The following is a 27,845-nucleotide window of genomic DNA, read 5'->3' as shown; positions in this document are numbered from 1 at the left end:
GGCGTGTCGAAATAACTGACTGATAAAAAATGTATCTTTAATCTATATACATATAGAATGAGGTTCAATTTTTTCTATTCATGTGGCATTATATCATAACTCAAAACCTAAAACCTAATAATGATTTAACGTCCCCAATAAACTCTGCTCAGCTGTTAAAGCTTGCGTATTAATTTAGGTACAATTTGTCTTATGCAATATATGAAAGTTAGCGATTATGAGCCATCAACGAAGATGCTATTACCATCAAGCTGTTGCTCTCAAACACTAATAACTTGAGACATTTATTAAGAAACCACTGCAGCATGGCGACGTTGCACTAATAAAGACTTGTCACTCCGTGGCACGCGCCATCTTGGATGGGTCTAGACGCGGGTAAAGCCAGAGGCAAATGTATGTGACATTAACTTGTAAAGCCTTGTTTATATAATCAATCCCTTGGCTCAGTTTGTTGTGGGACTGTGTTGAACCAAGGCGCATTTGGAGCCCTCGTAAATTTAATTTTAAGTTTTAGACTATACTTACTTACCACCATATTCGTAACGTTTTTTTATAATGTTGTCTTACAACAAACAGTACTGTTATTAATGAATAAAGATAATATTTTACTATTACTTTCAACCGATATGTAATATATTGAATCGAGCAATTTGTGTATATTTCAGCATCATGAGTTAAATTAAATAATGATTAATTTTTATCACTACGAAAATGAAATTCTACTATATAAAAATAAGTCGGGTTTTCCTTCCTGACGCTATAACTCCAGAACGCACGAACCGATTTCAACGGTTTTGCATTCGTTGGAAAGGTCTTGGGCTCCGTGAGGTTTATAGCAAAGAAAATTCAGGAAAAGGTAGGGGTAGGGTAGGGCTAGAGTTGGGTAGGGGTTAGTTGAAAGTTTACATCGAGTTTCACGCGGACAAAGTCGCGGGCGTCCGCTAGTATTTTATAAATTAATGTATGAAATATAAAATATTTCATATATTAATTTAAAAAATATAATATTTTTTAAAACTATGCATTCAAGGGCAATTACCATAGAAGATCAAGTGGACCTTCAGTTTCTTCCGTCAATTATAACAATAAAAAAATCTTAACTTAACTAGCACAATATTACTGGGTAAAAGTAGCAATAAGGATTAAAAAAATAGTAGCTCACGTATTTATTTTGATGATCACGTAATTAAATAAAAAATAGATGATACTGAACATGTTCGCCCGTCTAAACTCGGCTTTACGACAGTCGCCATTTTGTGACGCGATGTGTGATTAACGCGCGCAGTTAATTACGACTTGTAAGTTGACGTGAGTTTTCGTAACATCTGCCTCTATCCGAGATACTGTCATTTATTAAACAAAATTATAGAGAAACTGTTATTTACTGCTTACATATATATTACAGTATATACTTGGTTATAACAATGAACAGCCTACTATATGTATCAGCTCATCTCATAATTCAAAGTCAGAGTCAAATTCTAGTCACTGTAATCTGGTAGGTAAGTCTGTTTGGAGTTTTTTATATTCCATCTCTAATATCTATCTATCTAATATCTATCTATCTAATATCTATCTAATATCTCATGTACTACAACGATTCATAGAACTTTTCTTTAAGTTTGAGGATAAAAATAAATAGGTAATGCTATAAAGACATCATGGCTTTTTCTTTTTTACCAAAAAATAATTTAAGAATTAATCAATTCATGATAGGTATATAATAAATTGAATCCACAAGAAATAACTTTTCTCTACGGGTACATTTTCCAGCACCTGCCTCGCTTTGAGGATAATTTTCCAGTGTGTAAGCATTTTCTTCATAAGCCGTAAGAGGATTAAGGCGGCAGATGTTTCTATATTAACTGCCAGTTCTAAAGGTCTATTGAGAGTTATCTTCTTTAGATTGTCAATTGAAAACTAATTGAAAATATTTTATGTATGTAACAGTAGATTCAAGAATATACACACAGAACATAGATATTAGCTATTCACCTTGGGAGGGAAGAAAAAAGCATTGCTTTTTTCAAATAATCTAAAACCAAAGAGTAACGTACTGAAGCTGGAGAAACCCATATTACTTTTTGAATTTTGTATTTGGAGCGGCTGCGACACCGTCGTGTTCCTTAGGTACGCTCCATTTGTACCTATATTATTGATTAATCTGTGTCTAAAACATTATTTTCATTTAACTGTATAACTAACTAGAAGACGCCGCACAGTCTGACTCGAGTGGCTCCCGTTTTCATAGTAATACGGGGATAAAATATAGCCTATAACACTCGGGGATAGTGCAGCTTCCCAACAGTGAAAGAATTTTCAAATCGGTTCAGTATTTTCACAGCCTATTCGATGCAAGCAAACATACAATCAAATCTTTCCTCCTTATAATATTGGTATAGCTGAGAAATTTGGGGCTGTGAAAAATAAACAATAGATATTACTCTACATAATAGATCACTGACTGACTGACTGACCTATCAATACACAGTCCAAACTGTGACTAAGCACTAGGAAAATTACGGTCACGTACGGTTTTCTTTATAAAATTAAAAAAAAAATCAAAATTCATTTATTTCAATTAGGCTTAGTTTACAAGCACTTTTGAAAAGTCAGGATTATGTCATAATTTAATTTAATCTAATGGTGGTAAAACTTAAAATTAAAGTTACGAGGGTTCCAAAAGCACCTTGGTCCAAGAAGAGCTCACAACAAACTCGCACACTAGAAGATTTTAGTTATTTATCACTTAATAGTGTAGTCCATATTATTTGTATTTTATGAAGTCGGTAGATTTATTTTAAAGATTTTTTAGCAGTAAGCAAACTGCCCTTAACATGGTCCAAAATGATGTACTGGCAATACACGAACAGACTCCAAGTATACTTTCAGTTCCGATATGAAAGCACTTCCTCCCCACACAAGGTCAGGAGAGGAATCGATAAGATTTCAGCTCTATCAGACGTAGGTCGCGGCGCACGGTCGGTGAATACAAATGAGCCGTGGGATGGATACCTATGATTTATATCTTGTTGCTGGGATTTACTTTCACCATAATACAGGCGATACTTTGTGGTAAAAATAAACCTACACAACTTGCTGTTTGCCGTGGAAATTCAATACAAAACGCTTTGCAATTGGACATCTATAATAATATTATAAAGCTGAAAAGTATGTTTGTTTGTTTGATTGTACGTACTGAAGCCGGAGAAACCCATTAAAAGCCAAAGTAATTTCAAAATGTAACTCTAACAACTATTACGCGCTAATCTCACGAAATACTGGTCCGATTTGTAATATTATTCTTTCAGTGTTAGATAGCCCATTTATCGAGGAAGGCTATTATCCCCGTTTTTCTACGGGAACGGGAACCACGCGGGTAAAACCGTCAGCTACTTCAAAAATAAATCGATGAAAAGTGCAATGTACGTTTAGAGTGATTTGATTTTTTCTCTGGATGTATTAAACCGATTTTGAAATTTCTTTCACCACTAGAAAGCCACGTTATTTGTGAGTGTTGTAAAATATATTTTATTTCCGTATTCTCACGGGAACGGGAACTACGCAGGTAACACCGCGTCGGCTAGTTATTTTTACAGCAGTCGTGATAGCCGAGTGGATATGACCTCTGTCTCAAATTGGCCTAACCCTTCTCATTCAGAGAGGAGACTCGAGTTCAGCAGTAAGCCGAATATGGGTTAATAATGATGAAAAAAATTAATAAGTTTAAGTTATCACTTCTGTTGAGCGTCCCAACCACTCTGTCCATAGAGAACTACTCTCTACTACTAACTACTAGTACTTTTTACTCGAAATCCTGTTGATTTTTTTACACCATTCAAGAAAAAACAACATAAGGACCCGCCCATCAAACCCAGGACCGAGAACACTGCATGATCTACCCCGCAGGTGAACCACTGCACCCTTAGGGCAGTTAAAAACAGTAGTGGGAGGTTAATTCAAAGGTGGGTGTGACCAAAGACGACCGTGATTTATACAACTTAGGGCTAAAGCTGTTTGAATGTAAAATGTGAAATTACGTTGCATGCAAATGCGCGGGTCCCCTGCAGTTTGGTGAATTGGGGTGTTTGTTTACCCCGGGCTAAGCTAAGACACTTTGTTTTAAATGTTTATTACATTTACTTATATAATTTGATAGATATTCATAGGTCATACTTATGAATAATATTGAAATACCCTGTCTCGTCTGGTCGCACTCCTCCGAAACGGAATGAACGATTTTAATGATATTGATAGGTATGAGAGTAGGTCGTAAAATATTTTTCACCACCACTTTTCATCGCGACTTTACTATTTTTGTATTACCCCTCTTTCATGTTCGCCAGTATATTCGTCAAAACGCCAATTTCTTTGGCTAGTACGTTTGCTAATACGCTCTTCACGTTGGCCAACATAGCGGCAAATATTGTGGTTGTTTCTAATCAACCGCACTACAAGATAGCCAACATATTGGCCAACATACGCCAATGTATTTTCAAACGTACTGTCCAATGTCAAGAGGGGGCATTGAGGAATTTTACATGGCAGAACATTTGCTGGGTAAGCTAGTATATTATGTATACGAACCATACAGTTATATTTACTGTCGAAAAAGTTTCTGTGCAAAGGATACAAAGTATGTGTAGGTGTTCAGCTTATTAAATCAATTAACAGACTATAGACTATATTTTTTAATGTGCTTTTAGAGCACTTAGCAAAAGCTTAAATAAAATTACTGGAAGTAAGTATACATTTTGTACGTTAATAAACAAAGTATGAGTGCTATTAAAAGTACAATACAATCAAATTGGAGTCACAAAAAAAGGTGCAAATGAAAACCTATTAGCAACTTAGTTGCGTACGAATGCAAGCTGAGAGAACTTTTTAAACACCATTTCAAATTACAGCAGTCGTTTATATTAAAATGTAATGTTTACGGTCGTTCTCGTGAGGAGGTCGGACAAACAGCTGGAGGGTAGACACCTTTTAAAAGCCTCGCAGTGCAGTACGCTTCAAATAAGAAAAGGTCTGCGCTGACACACGGAATAGATTCTATTCTACGATTTCATCAGCCCGTTTAGTAGGTACTTGCATGGCACCATAGATTTGTAACACATAGATAGTGTGTGCAGGATTCGTAAGCCGTTTTAAGTGCCCCGAAATGGGAGCCCTTAAGGCTACTTATTGTTTTGCTTTTAATTAGGATTGTAGAAGAGACGGCGAGTGAGATTAGCTTAGACCTTACGCTCATATAGTCACAGCTTACGTTTGGAGTGAGAAATTGTTAAAAATAGAGAGGCGAGTATCTTAGCATTGCATGGATGCACCGTTAAGCTGCTGGGAGCCCTTCTGGCTACTTATTGTTTTGCTTTTAATTAGGATTGTAGAAGAGACGGCGAGTGAGATTAGCTTAGACCTTACGCTCACATAATCACAGCTTACGTTCGGAGTGACAAATTGTTAGGTTTTGCGGGTCTATAGGGTATTAGTCTAAGCCTGGCACTGATTTCTTAGAAATAGAGAGGCAAGTATCTAAGCATTCCTTGGATGCACCGTGAGGCTGCTGGATCCTTCGCGTGGTAGTAAAAACTCCGAGCAGAACCCAGTCCTTTAAAACTAGTGAACACTCCTTTTCTTCGCACGAAGAGGCTGGAGAAGAAATGAGAATATCTACCTAACATTCTAGATCAGTGGAACATTTTGCAATTTTTTTCACGGATCAAGAGAAATCTGCCAATCCGCATTGGGCCAGCGTGGTGGACTATTGGCCTAACCACTCTCATTCTGAGAGGAGACTCGAGCTCCGCAGTGAGCCGAATATGGGTTGACAATGATGAAGAGAGGTCGCGAAAATCTAAAATTTATCATAATTTTAAAATCTATTGATGTTGATATTCTTATTTAATTGTTTGTGGACAAACCATTATAACTGCTAATAGAGTATAAACGTCATTTAAAAAATACCTTTTCAATGAATCAAAAATTAGTAAAACTATATTTGATGAAAATTTACTTATTAAATTAAAATATTTTAACGACCCTTTTAATTAAGAACAGTTGTTATACCATCATTTTTTTATTACGACGAAAGATTCCCCCACGTTTTGTCTACGGTCCACAGCATCTTAATTATAACACACAGATAATTAAAACGCATTCCTGTACACAGATAATATATAAAACATTCAAGCGTTCCTTTTCACGTAGCTAATTGCGATCCATATTAGAGCAAACAGTCAAATGAAAGGACTACAAGAAGTCGTCTCGGCAAACTTTAACTTTGCAGCTTTAAAACTGAAACTTGATGACATACAAGCCTTATTCCTAAATCCAGTAGGGTGAAAATTGTGAGTAAGTTTCATATTTGAACGGAATTATAATTTTGTGGAGATGTGACAAAGATGAGGGGACGCGTTCAGTTTAATTTTCATTGACAAGTGTTGCCAGTCTAAGGACTGTTTATTATTGTGATATTTATTTATTATTCGCCGGTTTTGGTAATTCAATTTTGGATGGAGACTTTGTTTTGTTTTAATGTAATTGTTATTTCAGGGTGCTCGGTGGTGTAAAACTTGAACGGTTCATGGTTGAATATTTAGCTCAACGCTTGAAATAAATACAACGAATGATAAAGGAGATAGTCCAAAATTGTATGGAGCCCAGAATCAGTCATTGTACCCTAGCGGAAATAGAAGAAGATATTTTTTAACTATTTTTGATTATACAAATCCACGAATTTACCTTAAATCTTTCGAAATAATTTTCATTATCTTCCAAGAAATGCAACACTACTATATGTAATAATGGCAGATTGATGACGTTTTCAATGCATTAATCGATTTGACGTTTGCTGTCAATTGTCTTGTCATAGTTGCTTTATGGGCGCCATCTTGTTATAACTCAAAAACTAGGGTTTTTTTATATATATATTTCTTTTTATTTAGTTAGATTTATACACTTTAATAAATTTTAGTAAAATCCTTGTATTTTTTAAATTTCAATGATATGGTAGGACCTGAAATGGACTATCTCCTTTATTTTGCATTTTCAGCGAAAAGTTGACCAATCCGTGCGGCATTTCTACAGATCCAACAAAATACCCACAAAGCACGTTTCAATTCGATACTAAAGCAGTCTCAAGAGAAGTTCACTCGATAATATTCAATTGCAAAGACTTTGAAATTGAATTTTGACAGGCTTTGGTTTGCTCTTTAATAATATAAATGCTCGCGAATTCTGTAGCGTGTAGAAATGTTTTCTGTCACTCGGGAACAATGTGTTTTTTTAACTCTATTAGCTTATACTTGTCCTACATAAACATTAATAATATAACCTGTAGGACTAGTATACGTCACCGATATAATCATGAGAGATTCTACAGAAAAGGACAATTATTGTCGACCAATAGCGGTTGAGTTGAATATGACTTGTTCTATTGTTCCAACGCAATAAACGTGATTGCGATATTTTCGATGACGCCGCTATTGGTCAACTCTCTCTCTCTCTCTCTCTCTCTCTCGTGAAAAGAAAAAAAATTAATAAAACATCAATGCCTAAAGTTGAGTGTGAAGATATATTATGGCTAACCAGTCATCATAATTATTATCAATCCATATTCGGCTCACTGCTGAGCACGAGTCTCCTCTGAGAATGAGAGTTAGACCAATAATATAATAACAATAATAGTCCACCACGCTGGCCCAATGCGGATTAGCAGACTTCACATAATAAGTAAATAATTATGAAAATTATCAGGTAAGGTAATGTTTTTCCTTTACCGTTTGAGACACGTGATATTTAATTTCTTAAAATGCACTCTGAAAAGTTGGAGGTGCATGCCCTGGACGGATTCGATCCTACGCCCTCTGGAACCGGAGGCAGAGGTCATATATGGGCCATCGTTGTCATGTCATTAACCAGTAGTTAAAATATAAACATACTCGTACCAATAAACTGTACTTTCCATTCTAAAACCCATTTCCGTGTTATTATTTACGACAAATCTTAAACAGTTATATGTCTCCACCTCGCCGTGGCAATGGCATTAAAAGATTTATCAAGCAATTCTCAGCATTTGTACGATGCACATAAAACGATCGTAAAACTGTTACATCTGTAAACAATAAAATATCCAATAAACGTACGTACAGAACTAAAAACAGATTACCAAGTGGTTTCAATTATTGCAGAATAATGAGCAAGTTAGTAGAAGGAGGTTTAATGAGCACGAATGAACAATTTGTCTTTAAAAATAAACTCCCCTTTGTATTTAGTGAAGGAAGATAGTTTTAGAGTTCCGTTGTAAAATAACAAAGAACACTTATTCTTGATAGTTTCACTAAGTCAGACTGTCGTCAGTATTACAGTAATAATGTTGATACTAAATAGTTGTAATTAAACTAAAAAGTAAATCGGCCAAGTGCGAAGTGAACAAATATTTCGTACAAATTTCAAAATAAGTTTTTTTTTTTTCTGTCTGAGTAGGTGCCGATAGCTCCCTGCGGAACCACTACGGCGTCACCGGGGGGGGGGGGGGGGGGGGGGGCGGAATAAGTAACATTAGTGCGCAGATTTGTGCGCATAATAATCTCTGACCTTCTTATCTTCACATTTAAATAACACACCAGTATTCAAAATTTCTCCTCTTTCTGCATTCATAGTTTCCAAAACTCATTTACGAGCGTGTATCAATCTCTAAAAAGTAACCTGTCTAAATTTTCCTTTGCTATAGCTTAAATAATGTCATCTGGGCGTTAAATTTTCGGCTGGTGGTAGGTTTCGGCCGTGGTTAGTTACCACCCACCGACAATGACGTACCGCCAAGCGATTTAGCGTTCCGGTACTATGCCATGTAGAAACCAAAAGGGGTGTGGATTTTCACCTCCTAACAAGTTACCTCGCTTCCATATTAGACTGCATCATCACTTACTATCAGGTGAGATTGTAGTCAAGGGCTAACTTGTAATGAGTCAAAAAAAAAAAAAAAAATAACAGTCAAAGTTTAATTTAACAGTCAATCAGTCAACCTTCTCTATAAATGAGGCCCCATTGGTATGGAATTGTCCTGCATGTTTTTTACAGTAGGTCTAAGCCTTTAGCTCATAAATAGTGGAACATACGTTGTGCATAGAACCGATCACACAACGTTGATATTGAAAAAAAGAATGACCCTATATAGTTATGATTACACGTATACATCAATAAACATAGTCATGTCAACGTAGCGTAATTAAGATCTCAAGATATATAAGAAAACACTCCTTAAAGTTAAATATTGGATAGAAGCAGGCGTTACTTTGCGGAAGTTCATCATGATTATATAATGATTTATTTATTTTGCTATCATCCGCGAAAAGTCGACGAACCCATGCGACAACGTCACCCAGGTCCGGCAAAATACTCTCTACGTACGTTTCACCCCGAAACCGGAGCATCCTCAGGAGATGTTGACTCTACAACGTGCAATTGCACGTTGCCGGACCTGGGTGACGTTGTCGCATGGGTTCGTCGACTTTTCGCGGATGATAGCAAAATAAATAAATCATTATATACTCCTAAAAGTCTCCATCAATAATGAGCGTTATACAACACCCGTCTCCACTCCACTTCAAGGACAGAGATCGCGTTACAGAAATAATTTCAGTTCAAACCGTAAAATAAAAACAAGGGGACGAAATGCTTAGTTTCGGCTTACAGACAAAACAGACAATTACTGGGGGTTGCTTTATAGCGGGCGGTGTCGGGTGGCTGTGACGCCTTCATATACGTAAGAAGCAATTAAAGATAGATAGGCAAGTTTATACTTTTTTTTTTATTCTTTACAATATCTTGCTCTAATTGTGATGAGGCAATAGGAACAGCAAGGCACTTGTTGGTTGGATGCAAGGTGTTCCTGGATAGGATAGCTCTTTACTCACGTCGTTAGATCCATCATGATATATTATACATAAGCTATAAGCCTTTCAGTAGCTAGAGCTTAAAAAGGATTGACTACAACTAAAAGACAAATTTTCGTCATAGCAGGCTCTAAATCGAATTCCTCTAGTAAACCCTATTCAATCCTAGGTTCTGCAACTGATTCTGACTTTGTTAATGGGGACGAATGGTAGACACTATAAAATCCCAGAGGATGTAGCTATATCCATATCTAAATCAGACATTTTCCTTTTTTCCAGACAAACTAAACGTTTAGTACTTGTTGAGCTTATTGTGCCGTGGGAGACTAACAAGGACTACAGTATAAAAGTGAATAAACATTATGACCTAGCAAATGAACTAACTAAAAATGGTTATGTAGTTAGTCTGTACGCCGTAGAAGTAGGTGCGAGAGGATTGCCAGCAAAATCTCTCTATAACTTGCTTAAAGACCTTGGTCTCTCTAGAACTGCAATAAGTACTATATTAGAACGGGTATCCAAAACTGCTCTAATAGGATCTTTCGGTTTAGTTTAGTTTCGGAGCCTGTTCAATGCAAACAAATAATCAAATCTTTCCTCTTTATAATATTAGTATAGATTATGCTTGAACTTAGATATTTCAGCTTTAAAACATTTTAATTGATTAAACATTATTTAAAATAAAAAACTTCTGTAATTTGTAAAGTTGTTACAAACATCTTTGTAATATAAACTCTTCAAAGAGGTGCATAACAAATTAGAAGGGGGTAGTGATTTTCTTTACCACTAGGCGGTATTAAATTCCGTCACCCTACTGTGAAAGCCGCTGGGGTGAACAGAGGTATCGGGTGTCTTATTATTTTTAAAGGTAACACCCGACAAACCTTAAAAAAGTTTATTACAAACACCTAACACAATAATATAAGTTGATCCACAAGGGATCGTTGTGGATCAAATTTAATTTTAGTCTAGTCATATAGGTATGTATGAAATAAGGAAATAATTTGTGTTGTAGTCATTAACGTTGTTTTTTTTTATTCTTTACAAGTTAGCCCTTGACTACAATCTCACCTGAAGGTAAGTGATGATGTAATCTAAGGTGGAAGCGGGCTAACTTGTTCGGAGGAGGATGAAAATCCACAGCCCTTTCGGTTTCTACACGGCATCGTACCGAAACGCTAAATCGCTTAGCGGCACGTCTTTGCCGGTAGGGTTGCCAGACCTTAACCAATTAAGAAAACCCCAATCGGCCCAGCCGGGGATCGAACCCACGACCTCCGTCTTGTAAATCCACCACGCATACCATTGCGCCACGAAGGTCGTTGTGAGCATGTAATAAATTAGTTTTATATGAAATTACCTATTACCGTGACGTGACCCGTGATAGCCCAGTGGATATGACTTTTGCCTTCGATTCGGAGGGCGTAGGTTGGAAACCGATCCAGGGTATGCACCTCCAACTTTTCAGATATGTGGATTTATGTAATTAAATATCACGTGTCTCAAACGGTGAAGGAAAAACATCGTGAAGAAACCTGCATACCGGAGAATTTTCTTAATTCTCTGCGTGTATGAAGTCTGTCAATCTGCATTTAGACAGCGTGGTGAATTAAATAATTACCAACAAAACTCAACAGTTTACATTCTAAGCTTTTGAGTCTCTAAAAGACCTAGAACAAAGAGTTTTAATAGAAATTATTTCTGTAGACAGACAAACACAAAGACAGAGATGTCAAACTTATACCTAACACTCCTCTTTTTATATCGATCGTTATAAATACACACGTTATTCTATAACATTTTAATTACAGCGATGCGTTTACATGATATGATGCACATTACTAATTTCAAGTACACTGAACTACATTAAATTATCTTGCATCATATGATAACGCATGTGCTTTTATGAAAATGATTCCTCTATTTTCAACCGCATCCCTCTCGTAATACAATCCAATTTACATTGCATAACGTTGCCTATTTTTTTCATAAGTAATGGGGACTTTGAACTCTGTTTTGTGGACGACAAGGTTGGAATTTTAATGGACATTCGGAACATTGTTTTGTCTGTTCTTAGCATCGGTCGTTTATTATTTATAAATTTTACGATGAAGAGGGGGCATGCCGTAAATAGAAACGGTGGATTAGGTCGGAATCGAAAGTTCACGGTTAAGGTATTTTGTTTGTTTTTATTGGATTAGTTGTTTTTTTTTTGTAGAAATGTTCCCTATAAACCTGTCAACCCAGTCCAAGCCACTGTTGGTCACAATAACTAAGTTTGGCGGACATCGTAGGTATATTAATTCTTAAGTCTCCGTGGAGTGAGATGGTAATTAATGGGGTTTTTAGTCATAAAGTCATTGTACGGTGGTATTCATGGGGTTTTCCCACAACAAAAAAATGGCTGCAAATATAGCAAGCACATGATGTCCTTCCTTTTTAATTGTTTGCTCAAATACAAAAAATAAAATTAAGGGAATTCCAAAATAACGAAGACTAAAATGTTCTGTTCTAGAGTTCATTCTGCAACCATAAGTCTATCCTATTTAAAAACTATTAATGATAACTCTATTAAAAAAACGGAAAATTGTTTCTACGCTATAATTAATTTATTTTATTATCGACTAGCTGCAGAACCTCGCGCTTTCCCGTGTGAATATGGGAATAAAATATAGCCCATGTTACTTTCTGATAATGTAGCTTTTTATCAGTGTAAGAATTTTTCAAATCAGCCCCGTAGTTTTTGAGTTTATGCGTTACATAGAAAAATACAAATCTTCCCTCTTTTCTGATCACACTAATATTATAAAGGCGAAAGTTTGTGTGTAACATACACACAAACTTTCGCCTTTATAATATTATATATGCTCCTCCTTTACGCTGCGGCTACTGAAGCGATTTGGCTAAAATTTGGAGTGGAAATAGATTTTACTCTGAATTAACACATAAGCTACTTTTCATCCCAAAAGAAATAGTTCCCGCAGGATTTCTGATAGAAATGAAGTCGCGGGCGTCTGCTAGTATTAATATAGATGTTGATTTAGAAAAGTCAGTCACAAGATATGATGTAAAGTACGCACTTGTCAGTGCGCTCACGTACGGTGCGGTAGGCCCGGGTTCTATTCCCCGGCGAGCTATATATCGCCGCGCCTTGTTTGTATGCGATGCAGCGTCATAAAAAATGATGCCGTTTGATGGTGAGTGTGATATATTGTTTAGTTTATGCTGTAATTGACTGGAGGAAGGGAGCGGTGTGATAAGATCAGTTATGCATTGCAGAACTTTGGAAGTGAATAACTTTTGTGGTTTTCTGTTGTGTTGCTTAGCAACGCATGGTTAGTTAGTTAGTTAGAGATAGTGAAATGCTTTTATGACCATACAAAATGTAGCCGCGACTTTGTCGACGTAGAATTAAAAAACTAAATTATTCATGTACAAGTGAAGTGAAGTGGAGTTAAAATTAGTCCAGCTGTCTAAGGTTAGTCGGAACAAACATAGATAACATGATAGACAGACACGCAAAAAAAATTACATTTCGGAAAAAGTATCGCATGTGAAAATGAAAATACGCTTATAATGTGTTAGTTATACCTATTGGTGTATTTTTCTATATATAAGTTAATGTTAGTATTAGTAGGTACAAATCTATTTATTTAGAATTACAAATGGACACTTTAATTTTATTTATTTGTATTGATTTTTTTATTTAGGTTAAAGTTAAATCAACACAATTCACAATCTGAAACATTATAATCTGCCACAAGCCACCTTGATCCAAACTCCAAAATCCAAAGCTGCCCACCGTATGAGTAGGTACCCATCTACTTATCTATGTTATGAGTATTGAGCATAGACTTCATCGACAAACTTTTAAATTAAAAAAAATACAAAGATACTGACCATCGCAGGCTGAACGTAAAAACAGTCACGAAAAAAGAAAAACCTAGAAAATAACAGACCTTTTACATCGTCCTCCAAAAAGCTTACAATACAATACGTATAAAAACAGAATACTCAGCTATCAATGTTTTTTAGACCGCAATAATCGTTTTATCTCGCCCGGGGTAGTATTTTGACGGATTGAATTTGTTTTTCCCTCTTGTGACCGTCGCAGATGCGCTGGTTCACAGCTCGGAGTGACAGTAAGCTCGTTTTGATCTGTGGTCCTGGTTCATGGTTCAACAAATGGCAATACATTTAAATGATGGTGGTTCATGGTTCAAGTGGTACATTCATTACATTTAATTAAATACACGGGCTACGTTAATTTTCAATTACCTCTACTTATCGGCATGATTGGATTTAAAATCGTTTATATCAAGCGGGGTTAGTTTACAAGATTCACTGTAGAAAGGATCTGCCTTCTGACAGACTTGACCTATACAGGGTGCTTGGGAGTATGTCCCATAACTTCAAGGTGTTGACTAGTCCATTTATATGAACTGAACTGCATAACTAATATTTTAACTAATTAATAAAAACTTTTTGTGCTTTTATACAAAGAAAATGATTACCCATGTAACACACGCCTTTATCTATTCTTGCATTTTAAAATATGTCAAACTTGGCTACGTCATAATTATAAGGAATTCTTTTAAACACATTATATGATCTATTTACAAAAGAAATATTATTTACCCCAAAAATATTAATTTTAGAACACGTGTTTCTTGAGCATTTTTGATTACTTTTCGGTAAAGAATATATCCCCAGAGTTATGGGAAATACTCCCGAGCACCCTGTATATACCCCTATATACTTTCTATAACCGTCACCGGGGTTTTGGGCGAGCACAGAAGCCTACAGGCAGAAGCAGAAGAGATTGTCGGAACGACATTCTAAGGGCGTCTCCTCTTATAAGGAGGTATGTAGAAAGCCAGGGATTAATGATGAAAAGAGATAACTTTTGAATTTCTCAAGTCGATTATTATAATAACACGTACAGTGTACAAGGAAAGGAATTCCTTTATAACATGTCAAGCATTAATAACATCCCTAGCGCTAATGTATCGACAAAGTGCGATATCGATACGTGATCGGAATAATCGAGTGCGTTCACTTTAATTTAATACGCCGTAAAATCGACTCGAAATCGGTTTAAATGGTGCGTAATTGCGTTATCGAAGGTTTTTGGTCTTTTATCTGCGCTTGTAAATTATGTTTTGTTTCAATTTTTATGACTAAAAGCGTACATTTAATCAAGTTAATAAATTCGTCTTATCTACAATCCTCCTTATAATCAATGTTCGAAAAGTGTATAGCTTTTTTTGATATACTCGAATAATTTATTCTTAATATGGCCTCCGTAGCTCAGTGTTGTGCGCGGTGGATTTAAAAGACGGAGGTCCTGGGTTTAATCCCCGGCTGGCCCTATTGTGGTTTTCTTAATTTGGTCCAGGTCTAGCTAGTGCCGTGACTAGTTACTACCGCCAAGCGAGTTAGCCTTCCGGTACGATGTCATGTAGAAACCGAAAGGGGTGTGGATTTTCACCCTACTCCTAACAAGTAAGCCCGCTTCCATATTTGATTGCATCGTCACTTACCATCAGGTGGGATTGTAGTCAAAGGCTAACTTGTAAAGAATAAAAAAAGAATAGCTTGATTGATTCAGTGGTTAGGATATTATATCAGATCTTGGATTCGAGTCGTGGGTCGAGCTATGAAATTACGAGTTTAAGAAATTATTAAAAAGAGCACGGTGAAGGGAAGTGTTAGTATTACACTGCCCTACTAATTTTATCACTAGCCGTCGCCCTGCGGTTTCTCCCGTGTAGTTCCCGCCAAGAACGTGGCTTTCTAGCGGTAAAAGATTTTTCAAAATTGGTTTAGTAGATCCAGAGATAGCCCCTAACGATACCTACCACAGAATTCCTCTTTATAATATTAGTATAGAAAACCTGCAAACCTGCATTAGAACAGTAGAACAGACAATATAATGATGCTAATGTTGAATACCAATCAATTCTTTATTTTTTTTAAACAATTAGATTTCTGCACGTTTAAAATTGAATTTGGAATCGTGTTCGACTGTGACTGGAATATCAGCGCAATTTCTCAGTGCGGTAATTAACGAAGTTTGGTTCAATTTTCAAATTTACGGTGCCGGTAATCAGGCCGGTGTCATTGGATAGCGATAAGCGTTCCTCCGATTGGTCGATGGGCCGTAACTGTTCGAAATTCGAACTTTGGGATTTACGGTTCGGGGACCGTTATACATTTGACCCAATTTGCTGGGACCCTTGGTTCCGGAAATTGAATTTTTTCGCCTATTTTCACATCTATTTAGTTAAGTGATTCGGTATTAGGAGACTATAATACTGACGTCACAGGCCATAATCATTTAGTACTGCAGAGTAGTTTCAGATACGTGAGTAAAAATGAGAATGTATAAATGTATAACCTGTGGACGTCTAATAGGTATAGTCTTAACAGCTTTATTTATTTTTTGGACATGGGCGAAACGACTAACTTTGTTGCTTCGCCTATGTAGGGGCTTTTTTACGAAAGTGCTGAGTTCGGGTCCTGTGGTCACCTGGCAATCTCCCGTTTTGTGTAAGCTATGTATGTGTGGACACCTGGCAATCTCTCGTTTTGTGTAAGCTATGTATATGTAGTCACCTGGCAATCTTATGTTGTGTCATGTGTGTAAGATATAAATGAGTGGTCACCTCGCAATTTCTTTATGCAGTGCAGTGCTTTCTGCGCCGCGTTGGCTTCGTTAACGGGCAACTGCTCCTCCAAGCCGACACATACATGCTGCTGGCATTCAGTATCGTATGCCACTCCCTTGTCAGCTATGTATGTGTTGACTAGGTGGACCGAGGATATCAAGCGGGTTGCAGGGAGCCGCTGGATGCTGGCGGCTCGAGATCGTTCTGCTTGGAGGTCTATGGAAGAGGCCTATCTCCAGCAGTAGACGTCTATCGGCTGATAAGGTATATTGTTACTTTGTAATCTCACGCTGTGTGCTATCTATGTATGTTTGTGTAAGCCATGTAAGTGTGGTTACCTGGCAATCTCCCGCTGTATGTTAGCTATGAATATGTTGTCACTTTGGAATCTCACGCTGTGTGCTATTTATGTATGTGTTTGTGTAAGCCACGTAAGTGTGATTACCTGGCAATCTCCCGCTGTGCATGGTGCAGTGCTTACTGAGCCGCGTTGGCTTCGGAAACGTGCGACTGCTCCACTAAGTCGACGTATACATGTTGGTGCTCATATCGCACGCCGCTCCCTTGTGAGCCATGTATGTGTTGTCACTTTGTAATCTCACGCTGTGTGCTATCTATGTATGCGTTTGTGTAAGCCATGCAAGTGTGTATACCTGGCAATCTCCCGCTGTGCAGCGTGCAGCTTGCCCGCGAGCCGCGCCGCGTCGGCCTCGGCAGCGCGCGCCCGCGCCTCCCAGTCGCCGCGCGCGCGCCGCTCGCGCTCCGCATCGTTGCGCGCCGCTCCCTCGCGCTGCAACAACACAACCGTTGTAACAACAACAAGCGAGACATTCGTCGTGCGGGTCTTCTCCTCCCGTAGTTCAACGGGCTTGAGACCCGTAACCCAAATAAACTGTGGATTTTGTTCAACGGTGACAAACATTGGTGTTTCATTCTTTGCACGTAAGAAAGTATTTGCCCCCGCCTGCAGCACCACAAAGAATTTAGTCAAAACTTTATACAGATATTGTGATACCTACTTGTTTCTCTCTTTTCAGTTCATTAAGCAGTCGGGATTTTGGATTTATAATAATGATTAATAAAATCAAAGCATAGTAAAATAGCCCAACATTCAACCCCTATGCTACACAATGGGCTGAGAGCGCCATCTCCGGGCCCGCATCCGGGGTGCGCCGTATTCTATCATTCCATCGGCGGATCCGATAAAAATCCAATTTCGCCACGTCGCCCACTTGTGACGTCACACGTGACACTGACGTCACGGTTTGATGTTATTGAAATGGGACTTTCTTTTCCGGATATACGGGCTGGTGCCGCAGATAAATTGCGAGCTATCGTAGCTTTCAATTAGGGATAGGTAGACACTGAATTTTCAAAAACTTTTGCACCTAACTACTTACTATGCATGAGGGTCTTATATTTTCTAAAGATATTTAGGAACTTATGGTAGTGGAAGCAATTTTAGATTTTGTAGAATTTGTATGTACGTGTATATTATAATTTACTATTATATAATTAATTATCTACGAGTACAAGTCGCGAAAAGTCGAGCCGCGTGGCGTGACATCGTGCGCAAAAATGTGAACGTATGATAGCGGTAGGTAATTTGCCTACCCTAGTTAAAAATCTTGCGCACGCTACAGCTTTTAGGTATGCTGGGTTGTTAGGAGGCTAGTTCCAGTCAACCTCCCCAATAGACAACCCTACAGATTAACTGAATAGGCTCTGGCGACCAATAGTGGAAAAATCTAACCCTGCGATGACCAACCGCATACTAGCTAGCTTTATTATTAAGCGAAACTTTAATAAGTTCACGTCGATATAAACAACTGACAATAATCTTTTTGACATAAAAGTTGGACCGACTTCAAAGACGTATTTCAGTTATTTTGATTTTAACAAAAAATTAGTAAACCGATTTTCATGAAAATTTAATGGAACCAATCTGAAAGTATACTCTTTCAAACAAGAAAAGAATTTTCAAAATTGGTTAATAAATGACGAAGTTATGATGTAACAAAAATTAAAAAAAAAACATACGCGTCGTATTTTTTTGAAGTCAGTTAAAAATAAGGTTATTCTATCAGAAATCATTTTGGTTCTGTCTTAGAATCTATGATAGGCTATTTATTACCGTTATTACCAAAATTTACACCAACTTATACATTACAACATACGAGATAAACTTCGATATAATAAGTTCTCGCGTGTGTTTACTCGTAATTGCCATTAAAGGCACGAACGAGTTGAACATAATTATCATCCCAGCTAATGTCCCCGATTAATGGGCGAATAAACGTTTACATTCGCTACGAGCCCTATCGCGAACTTACCTGCAGTTTACTTGGTTTAGCGAAGATTTTATCTTGTTTTTGTGGTACAAGTCAAAAGCGGTGAGTGAAAAGAGACTTTAATAACAGTCATATTAATTTATAATAAGTTTTTCGCTTGTGAATCCATGTCACCATTTTCATGTGAAAATACTGCTGTAAAAAGCTAGTTAAAGCTAGTTAAAAAGCTAATAATACGAGAGTAGTGATTAGAAGATACAAATATAATACTGAAGTAAGGTGAGAAATCCCTTTTAATAGTGGAAACATATTACATGGACGTTATTTTCGCTATGATCTGAATGATTCGCACAATGATAAAGACATAATAATAGCTATGAATTGACAAAATAATCTAACTGTGTAGGAACTAAATTTATGAAAAACGCAAGACACTTCAAGATGTTATATCTACTTTAATGTTTACACATTTCAAGTTTTATCATGGAAGCTTAATTGCTGATGCAGGTAGTTTATTTCCGCAAAAAGTTTTAATCAGTATTTAAAGCACAGATAAAAAACGGTCATCTTCAAAATAATTTATTGTAGCAAAAGTTTTCTTGTATAAAATTTCGCTACCGCTTATGAATTACAAACTACCTACTTAAGTGGGATCCTAGCTTAAAGTTTGATGAAGTTTTAATTGAAAATTAGTCTTGGCCGTATCTTGGCTTCAGTTCATTTGGCCCCAGTAGACCGGGAAATTAAATATTATTTTGGCCGCAACTTATTAAAAAGGTAAGCAATTAAGGATGAGACAGTACTTTGAGAAAGTTTTACACTTTTAATACCTTACAAGCGACGCAGCAGTTTTGATGTAAGTAATTAAAAAACTATAACGGTGTAATTATTCAGACAAATATATTTTTTAATTTCTTAAAAGAAAACTTAATATCTCGAAGTCCGACCCAGGATTTAAACCTAGGTACGGATCTCATATATTTTTTTTATTCTTAATAGACTTGCGCTTGACTATCATGTCTCATCTGTGGATTTTCATCCTCCTCCTAACAAGTTAGTCCGCTTCCATCTTAGATTGCATCATCACTTACCATCAGGTGAGATTGTTGTTTCACTACTGTGGAAGAAAGTGATTACCACAATACAGGGAATCCTAGTGTGGAGATCACAGACTTATGTAAATTATTTTTATGTGTACTAGTGAATCAATAAATATTATTATTATTATTATTATTATCCAAATGAATTAAACTCTCACGCCCAGTACAAAATTATTATTATTATTATTATTGTAGTCAAGGTTGTAAATAATAAAAAAAGAATAAAAAAAAATGCCTGGTGGAAAGCAATATAGAGGACTAGGTTGGAGCACACTTGCCTAGAAAATGCCTATTCACTCTTTCTTTGAAAGTGCACAAATTATAAGTGTTAGGAAACACAGAAGCCGGAAGGGCATTCCACATCTTCGCTGTTCTTATTAGAAACGTTGCGAAACGTTTTGTGCGATTCGACTGGACAAAAGGATGCCAATTTGCCGGTGTCTCGCTGTTCTGTGGTAGAATGGTGATGGAGCTCTGTATTGAAAAGAACCTGTTACTCTCCGAAATAATCTAATAAGTTAATCACTGAAATTTTTGTCGGCCTCCGTGGCGCAGTGGTATGCGCAGTGGACTTACAAGACGGAGGTCATGGGTTCGATCCCCGGCTGGACCGATTGAGGTTTTCTTAATTGGTCCAGGTCTGGCTGGTGGGAGGTTTTGGCCGTGTCTAGTTACCACCCTACCGAGTACGACGTACCTTCAAGCGATTTAGCGTTCCGGTACGACGTTGTGTAGAAACCGAAAGGGGTGTGGATTTCATCCTCCACCTAACAAGTTAGCCCGATTCCATCTTAGATTGCATCGTCACTTACCATCAGATGAGATTGTAGTCAAGGGCTAACTTATAAAGAATAAATAAAAATAAACTAACGAGGCAGTTAATGCACTATAATAATGGAAAATTATTTCAAAAGAAAACGACAAAAACCAACATGTCATACAACGCGGCTACACTTTAGTTAAAAGGGGGAGAGACTTAATAGAAATGTTTTTTCTAACGGAAGTCTAATGAAGCGCTCCATCGAATATCACCCAATGTTTCACACCTGTCAAACTGTCAGATGTCAAGTTGACGTTGACAGGGGGCGACGCCATCGGGGCCCGTGAAGACCGGAGTATTACACAGGAGTAGGTATTACATAGGTGGTTAGTAATATTTAAAGATGATATTACGTCGTTGATATTCTTTCATCCTTAGAAAGCTACATCTTTTCCAAGTATTATATACCCATATAGGCTATAACCTATAGCCTATAGGGGTATAGAATACTAGGCTATAGGCTTTATTTTATCCCCGTATACCCACGGGATCACGAACTACATTGGCAAAACCGCGGGGCTTCTGCTAATCTGTACTATTATAAAGAACTAAAGTTTGTGGTGTTATAGGGGGTAATCTCTGGATTTACTGAGTTGATTTTGTTTTGAAAATTGTTTTACCAACAGAAAGCTACGTTATTTCTGAGTGACAGAGATTATATTTTATCCTCGTATTTCTACCGTAACGGAAACTATGCGGGTCTCTCTTTTGTGGGGAAATCTTTTGTGGGTTTGGGTGTACTCTTCTATAACAAGATCCCCAAGACTGTGATGGACTTGCCAATGCACAACTTTAAGCAATGTGTTAAAAAACATTTACTTGGTCGAGGTTACTACACTATTGATGAGTTCCTTAACGACAAAGGTGCTTGGAGGCCATTGGATCAGCTTCCACCTTCACACAGGAAAAAAAACTATAAGAAATTGTAATTTAATTGTTATCAAATGTAAATTGTAATACTGTATGACTTTTTCAAAAGAGCAACTGTTGAGTTTCTTGCCGGTATCTTCTCAGCAGAACCTGCCTTCCGAACCGGTGGTAGAATCTTTACAAATAGTCAACTGACGTGTCAAAAGTGCTTGTAAACTGAGCCTACTTGAAATAAATGATTTTTGATTTTTTTTTTGGGTGAAACCGCGGAGCGTTTGCTAGTAAAGTGAATTTGTTTGCTTGTTTCGCTTTCACAAGAAAACCACTGAACCGATTTTAAAAATTCTTTCACTAATGAAAAGCTACATTAACAGCGAGTAATATGGGCTATATTTGACGGGACCGAGAACTATATGAGTGAAACCGCGAGGCATCCGCTTATAAAAGGGAGTTTGTTTTGAATATAAAAGTATTTTCAGGCTACGTTGAAAATAACGTGAAAACATTCAAAAAGTCCGTCCGTTGTCGTCGATGATTGATCGCCTCATCGCGTTGGAAAAAAACGCTCTTTTAATAAACAAAACGATTTATAAAGTCAGAAATTATACTCCTCCTTCCATTCGAGATGATTTATTTTCTCTTATATTACGCTTAATGTTCTTGCATCTCTAAAAAATGAAATATAATGATGATGTAAATTTTTAACAGACGAATGAATTGAATACGTATTAGAATAAAGAAAATCTTAGCTATAATGATGAATTTCTGGTGATAAATATACTATATATATAATATATACTATATATATAATATATACTATATATATAATTAATATACTCAGATGCCTGAATCATATGTTTTAATGTTGTACATACACTGTATAAAATACCTGTCCAGTTGTGGACTTTCATCGGCCAATGAAAGTCCACAACTGGACAGGTATTTTAATGGGATTTCCCAAAAAAAATTTATAATATTTCATAAAAGTTGTAAATGGTGAAATAAGACTGATGTATTTGGAAAATCATTGTGGAGTAAGTAACTAAAGTTACTACAAGGAATGTTTTTCATAATAAAGGCTTTTGTATTAAAAAAAAAAAAAAATATATATTATTTTTCGTTTTCTTATTACAACCAAAATGTGTTTTTCATTTAACGACAAGTTACTCATTGAAAGTGATCTCGCCTGATATTATTCGTAAGTATATGCAGTCTATGATGAAGCCGAAATTAATACAGTCTATGATGTATCTGAACTTAAAAGACATACAAAGGAACTCTAGCCATAGTTTCCGTAGCGCAGTGATATGCGCGGTGGATTTACAAGACGGTGGTGGTCGGGTGGACGGTGGTGGTGGTGGGATCGATCCCCGGCTAATTGAAGGTTTCTTAATTGGTACAGATCTGGCTGGTGGGAGGCTTCGATCGTGGCTAGTTACCACTCTACTGGCAAAGATGTACCGCCAAGCAATGTAGCGTTTAGGATGGAGGAGGTGTGGATTTTCATCATTTTCCCAACAAGTTAGCCCGCTTCCATGTTACTCGTAGATTGTATCATCAGTTACCATCAGGTGAGATTGCTAAAGGCTAATAATCACTAATCACGTCACATCACACTAACGTGTAAGTATGTTTGTTCCTCCATTACGCTGCGGCTACTGAAGCGATTGGGCTGAAATTTGGAATGGAAATACATTTTACTCTGGATTAACATATAGGCTACTTTTCGTCCCGGAAAAATCAATGGTTCCCGCGGGAATTCCACGCAGACGAAGTCGCGGATGTCCGCTAGTGAAGAATTAAAAAAAAGCTTCCACGATCGCCTCGTCTATTTGAGGAACATTAAGTATACATAGTTACTTCCAACTCAAGAAAAGCTTACAAAGTCACACTTTGACAAAGCTTCCCCTCCTAAGCTCTTAACCAAATACATTTTATTGACAGCCACTCTTTAAGTACTAGTTTGTTTAGGCGTTAGGTACTAAGCCCTCATTCGCACGAGAGTTTTTTTAACGGACGTTAAAAAAAAAGCGTCGCGTCTTAAAAACGCTGTCGTGTGAACATGTACTTGGGAATACATTTATTGTATTTGAACGCGCAGTGTTGGTCAACCTCCCACTAGGTGGACCGAGGACATCAAGCGGATCGCAGGAAACTGCTGGATGCTGGCGGCTCGAGACCGTTATGCTTGAAGGTCCATGCAAGAGCCCTATGTCCAGCAGTGGACGTCCATCGCCTGATAATGATGATGATGATTTAAACGCCTTTTTAATGTCCGTTAAAAAAACTCTCGTGCGAATGAGGGCTAAACGTTCCCCTCACGGGACAGAGTGAGAAGGCAAACAACGACTTGCCAAATATTGTAAATCTTGCTCAGCAAGTGTGCTCTGTATATTCATGAACAAACTGAACAACATTTGTTTATACGGAAAATTCGGCGATATGTTATGCATGCCCGTAGAAATTGCGTTTGGATGTTTTAACACTAAATTTTATTTAAATAATTTAAGAGTCAAGCTAAAAAGCAATTTTCAGGGTTAGAAGACTGAGAGTCGATAGATAGCAAAGAAATATACCTAGAGACTAAAAGAGTTGTATTTTTTTACAGTTTAAGTCTAAGCGACCAATGTTTCATCATCACACTAAAATGTAACCCTATGTTAATCGTACGTTTTTCTGTGTAAAATATCAAATATATTAATACTCTTTAATGATAAAAATGGAACAGATATTATGATTTTAACGCAAAATTACTTAACCGATTTTTTTATTAAAATGAAACGGGACGGTAGTATTCTGGAAGTATACTCTGTCAAACAAAAAAAAAATCATAATTAGTTAATAAATGACGAAGTTACGAGTATTAAAGAAAAACATACGCGACGAATTAATAACCTTCTCCTTTTTTGAAGTCGGTTAAAAATTAAATAAAGGCATAAACTTACTTTTTACTACAACATGCAAAGCTAAGACCTCTTCAAGAGGTAGAGGAGAACAACAACTAAGTTTAACACATCGAGTACACACTCATAGTATTTGTGCACCAGATTGGATTGGACTGGACTTGGTCTGCAATGGCACTGCATGCGCAATCCTAATTCAGCTTCGCAAATGGATTCTTATTAAAGAAATCGTCCGCAAGACTGTTTTGTTAGGACTGGTTCTTTGTGTGAATTCCTTGGAATTATAATAAAGGAATTGAGTTCAAGAAGTATATTACAATAATTTTAATTACTTATTAAGTTTTACAACCGAACTCGACTGCGTGAAATGTGATAGTTAATAGTCCGGTCAAATTAAACCAAAAAAATTAAACCAAATTTAAGAAAAATAAAATTTGAAATTCCTCATCTTTCTCAAAAATGGGGAACTTTCAAATTTTATTTTTAATGATATTTTAAACAATCTTACCGATTTTCAACTTGGTTGGAATTTAGGTAACTTCGAATGTTTAAATTGACCGGACTAAAGTTAAACGGCTTAGGTAGTAGAGCGTGCCTAACAATGGGGATGATGTCTAAGTTGGAATATATTGATTTTTATGATACATTCGGGTAAATAAGGTCAATGTTTTTTAATAAATGAACTATAAACATAAACGCATAAATAACAAAGATATTAGTAATTTTGTTTCAACGCTCATACAAATCTAACGATCATTATGTATCTACGACGTCTTTAGTTCGTACCATTTTGTATGGGGCGTTTTTCAGGGATCCGCGGCAGCACCGCAAATCTGACCCTTTAAATCCTTGTAGCTCCGAAAGCAATAATCGCAGATACCCTGTTACTTTTACAAAATTGCTTTACTATTAGCATACTCTTAATTTATATACAATTTAAAAAACTGTCATCATCCCCATTAGATAAATACATAAAAACTACGTACGCAAAACACAACCCTACTTCAGAGGTCCGGTGAAAATAACACGTCATGAAACGTGCTATTCAATCCATCATTTACCGTACAGAGCGAGGGATATGATGACGTCATAGTCTAAACAATGACTTGCGATTGGCCGAAACGCGGACACGTGACTGCCACGCGCCATCTTTAGCCGCCAAATTAGATAGGGTGCTTTATAACGGACAAAAAGGGAAAATTTACATAATGTGCAAATAAAATGCACATGTTAATTTGTGTGCAATCAAAGGATTTTCGATTATTACATGTCCAATTTGACATCAAGTCGTGACCTGCTTTTATAACCGGGAAATAACTAGAGGCATCTAATTTTAGCCAAATGGCACGTCGATTCTCTTTCGCTTCACGATCATTCACGATCGCTAACGCTTCGAAAACTAGAAAAATGTATGGGAATGACAGATCACGTGACCTGTCGATAGCAAATGTCATTCCCATACATCTTTCTAGTTTCCGAAGCGTTAGCGATCGTAGTTGCAGATCCCTATGTTGTAGACCCTAGGACCCGTACAAAACTGTGTTTCCTGAATCTTATAACTAGGATATCTTCAAAACAAGAGTGAAAAGGCACCTTCTAGGACAGCGTGTCCCATCTTAGACTGTAACTAATCAAAAGCTTAACACAGATTTTTCTGTACTTTCCTCTGGTGCAGTCCGAGGTCCATCGACCTCGTAACGCTTGAACACGCTAGACATACGAGGTCAATTGACCTCGTACCGCAGCGAACGTGTTAATACCAGACCAAACCTAAGTATAGCAAGTATAAGATAATAAACCTGATAATTCACCTGAACCTGAACTAGAAATCAAACCCAAAAAACACTTATTACAAGCAAGGTGAATAATCGTGACATAACGTGTGGAAAGCATTATAAAGAAAGTATTTTTTGGACAAGAACGTAAAAAGGGTTTAGTTATGACTTTAAGAAAATGTCTTCTATATAAATATTATATTCTCTTTTTATTATTCATCGTATGTCAATAAAAGCAGTCGACAAAAAATCCAATTCCGTAGACAAATTCTAATTAAATTCACTATCTCCTTAATCCTGGGCCCCTGGTATTGAAAGCAAAAAATGTGAGTCATCTACACGCCCCCTGTGGATCGAGCTTTGCTTTATAACCCTACACTGTGAATACCACACGCATTATTTAGGTTCCTAACTTGGATCATATTTGCCAAATGTTTGATCCAACTGTGTGCTTCCTCTACATACATATTGTTATGATTATCATATCGCTGCTTCAAAACAAAAGGGCCCTTCTTTTGGTTTTAAGCAGCGATATATTATGTCTTTGTAAATTACATTTCGCTTTTATTAAAACTATAGCTAAATTTTAATTTTCGGGGTCTTGAGGTTTTTGTTTGTTTGATGATAACAAACAAATTTCTTTTATCTAAAATTCTAACCAATGTCCAAAACAAAAATAACTTAGAAGTGTTTTAATTTCATATGCCTTGAAAAACAGCGTTCTCACTCACAAGCAGCTATTATCACTAATGTCTGATCATGAAGTATGAATTCCCCACTGTGAATAAAGTAATCTCTTAGATAAAAAAATTACAGAAAGGTCTGTTCCCTATAAACTTTAATACATATTTTTTTTATTTACATATAGACTAAGACAGATGATCAGTAGCGTGCACTACATAGATGTAAAAATGCAATGCCTGTCCCGTGAAATCACTACGAACCTGAATTTAAGTAGGAATTTGCAAATTCCAAATTTCGATACATTTGGTATATGTGCTTACCTCAGTTAAAAAAAATCTACTGCTGATGATTGAATTTCATTGCTACATAGATTTGGTTTAATTGAGTTGGACCAAATACAGCCAACTAGGTATCAAACATTGGTCCAAACTAACAACCCCATTAAATACAAAGTCGTGCACAACAAATCCCTTATTCCCTCAAGGATTATTCTATAAATAATTCAATAAACAATTATGTACGTTACCGACAGATTCGAACTAGCACTCCGTAGTAATCTGCTTATTGTAATTCAATAACGACATATCCATTGAGTTTTGTGGTAGGAACGGATTAGAAACCATATAAGAAAGTGAGAATGGTTACATTTACATTAACACCTGAGTGACAATTTTTATTCCATTATACCTAATATAATATTAACCACTTGACTATTCTATTGAGAAAGTCTTGTTTAGTCAAGTTGATTTTTATTCAACTACAACTTAGTTCTTCATCAAATTATGCATAAGTAAGTCAAAAACTTTACGGGAATCTTACTATAGAAGAGTTTGTT

At 36.7% G+C, this 27,845-nt stretch overlaps 1 protein-coding gene across 5 annotated transcripts in view; it reads right to left on the bottom strand.

The window, feature by feature from the left end:
- The window catches only part of LOC112047515 (uncharacterized), a 475,328-nt gene that overhangs the window by 180,530 nt on the left and 266,953 nt on the right, over positions 1–27,845 (bottom strand). For all 5 annotated transcript variants that reach the window (XM_052881718.1, XM_052881721.1, XM_052881719.1 and 2 more), the window contains one exon: positions 17,221–17,357. In XM_052881718.1, the coding sequence (XP_052737678.1) occupies positions 17,221–17,357 (137 nt within the window). The remainder of the gene's footprint in view (positions 1–17,220; positions 17,358–27,845) is intronic.

The sequence above is a fragment of the Bicyclus anynana genome, chromosome 5 (genome assembly GCF_947172395.1).
Source record: "Bicyclus anynana chromosome 5, ilBicAnyn1.1, whole genome shotgun sequence".
Classification (NCBI taxonomy): Eukaryota; Metazoa; Arthropoda; class Insecta; order Lepidoptera; family Nymphalidae; genus Bicyclus; species Bicyclus anynana.
The sequence above is the reverse complement of the archived record's forward strand: the minus strand, read 5'-3'. Positions and strand labels throughout refer to the sequence as shown.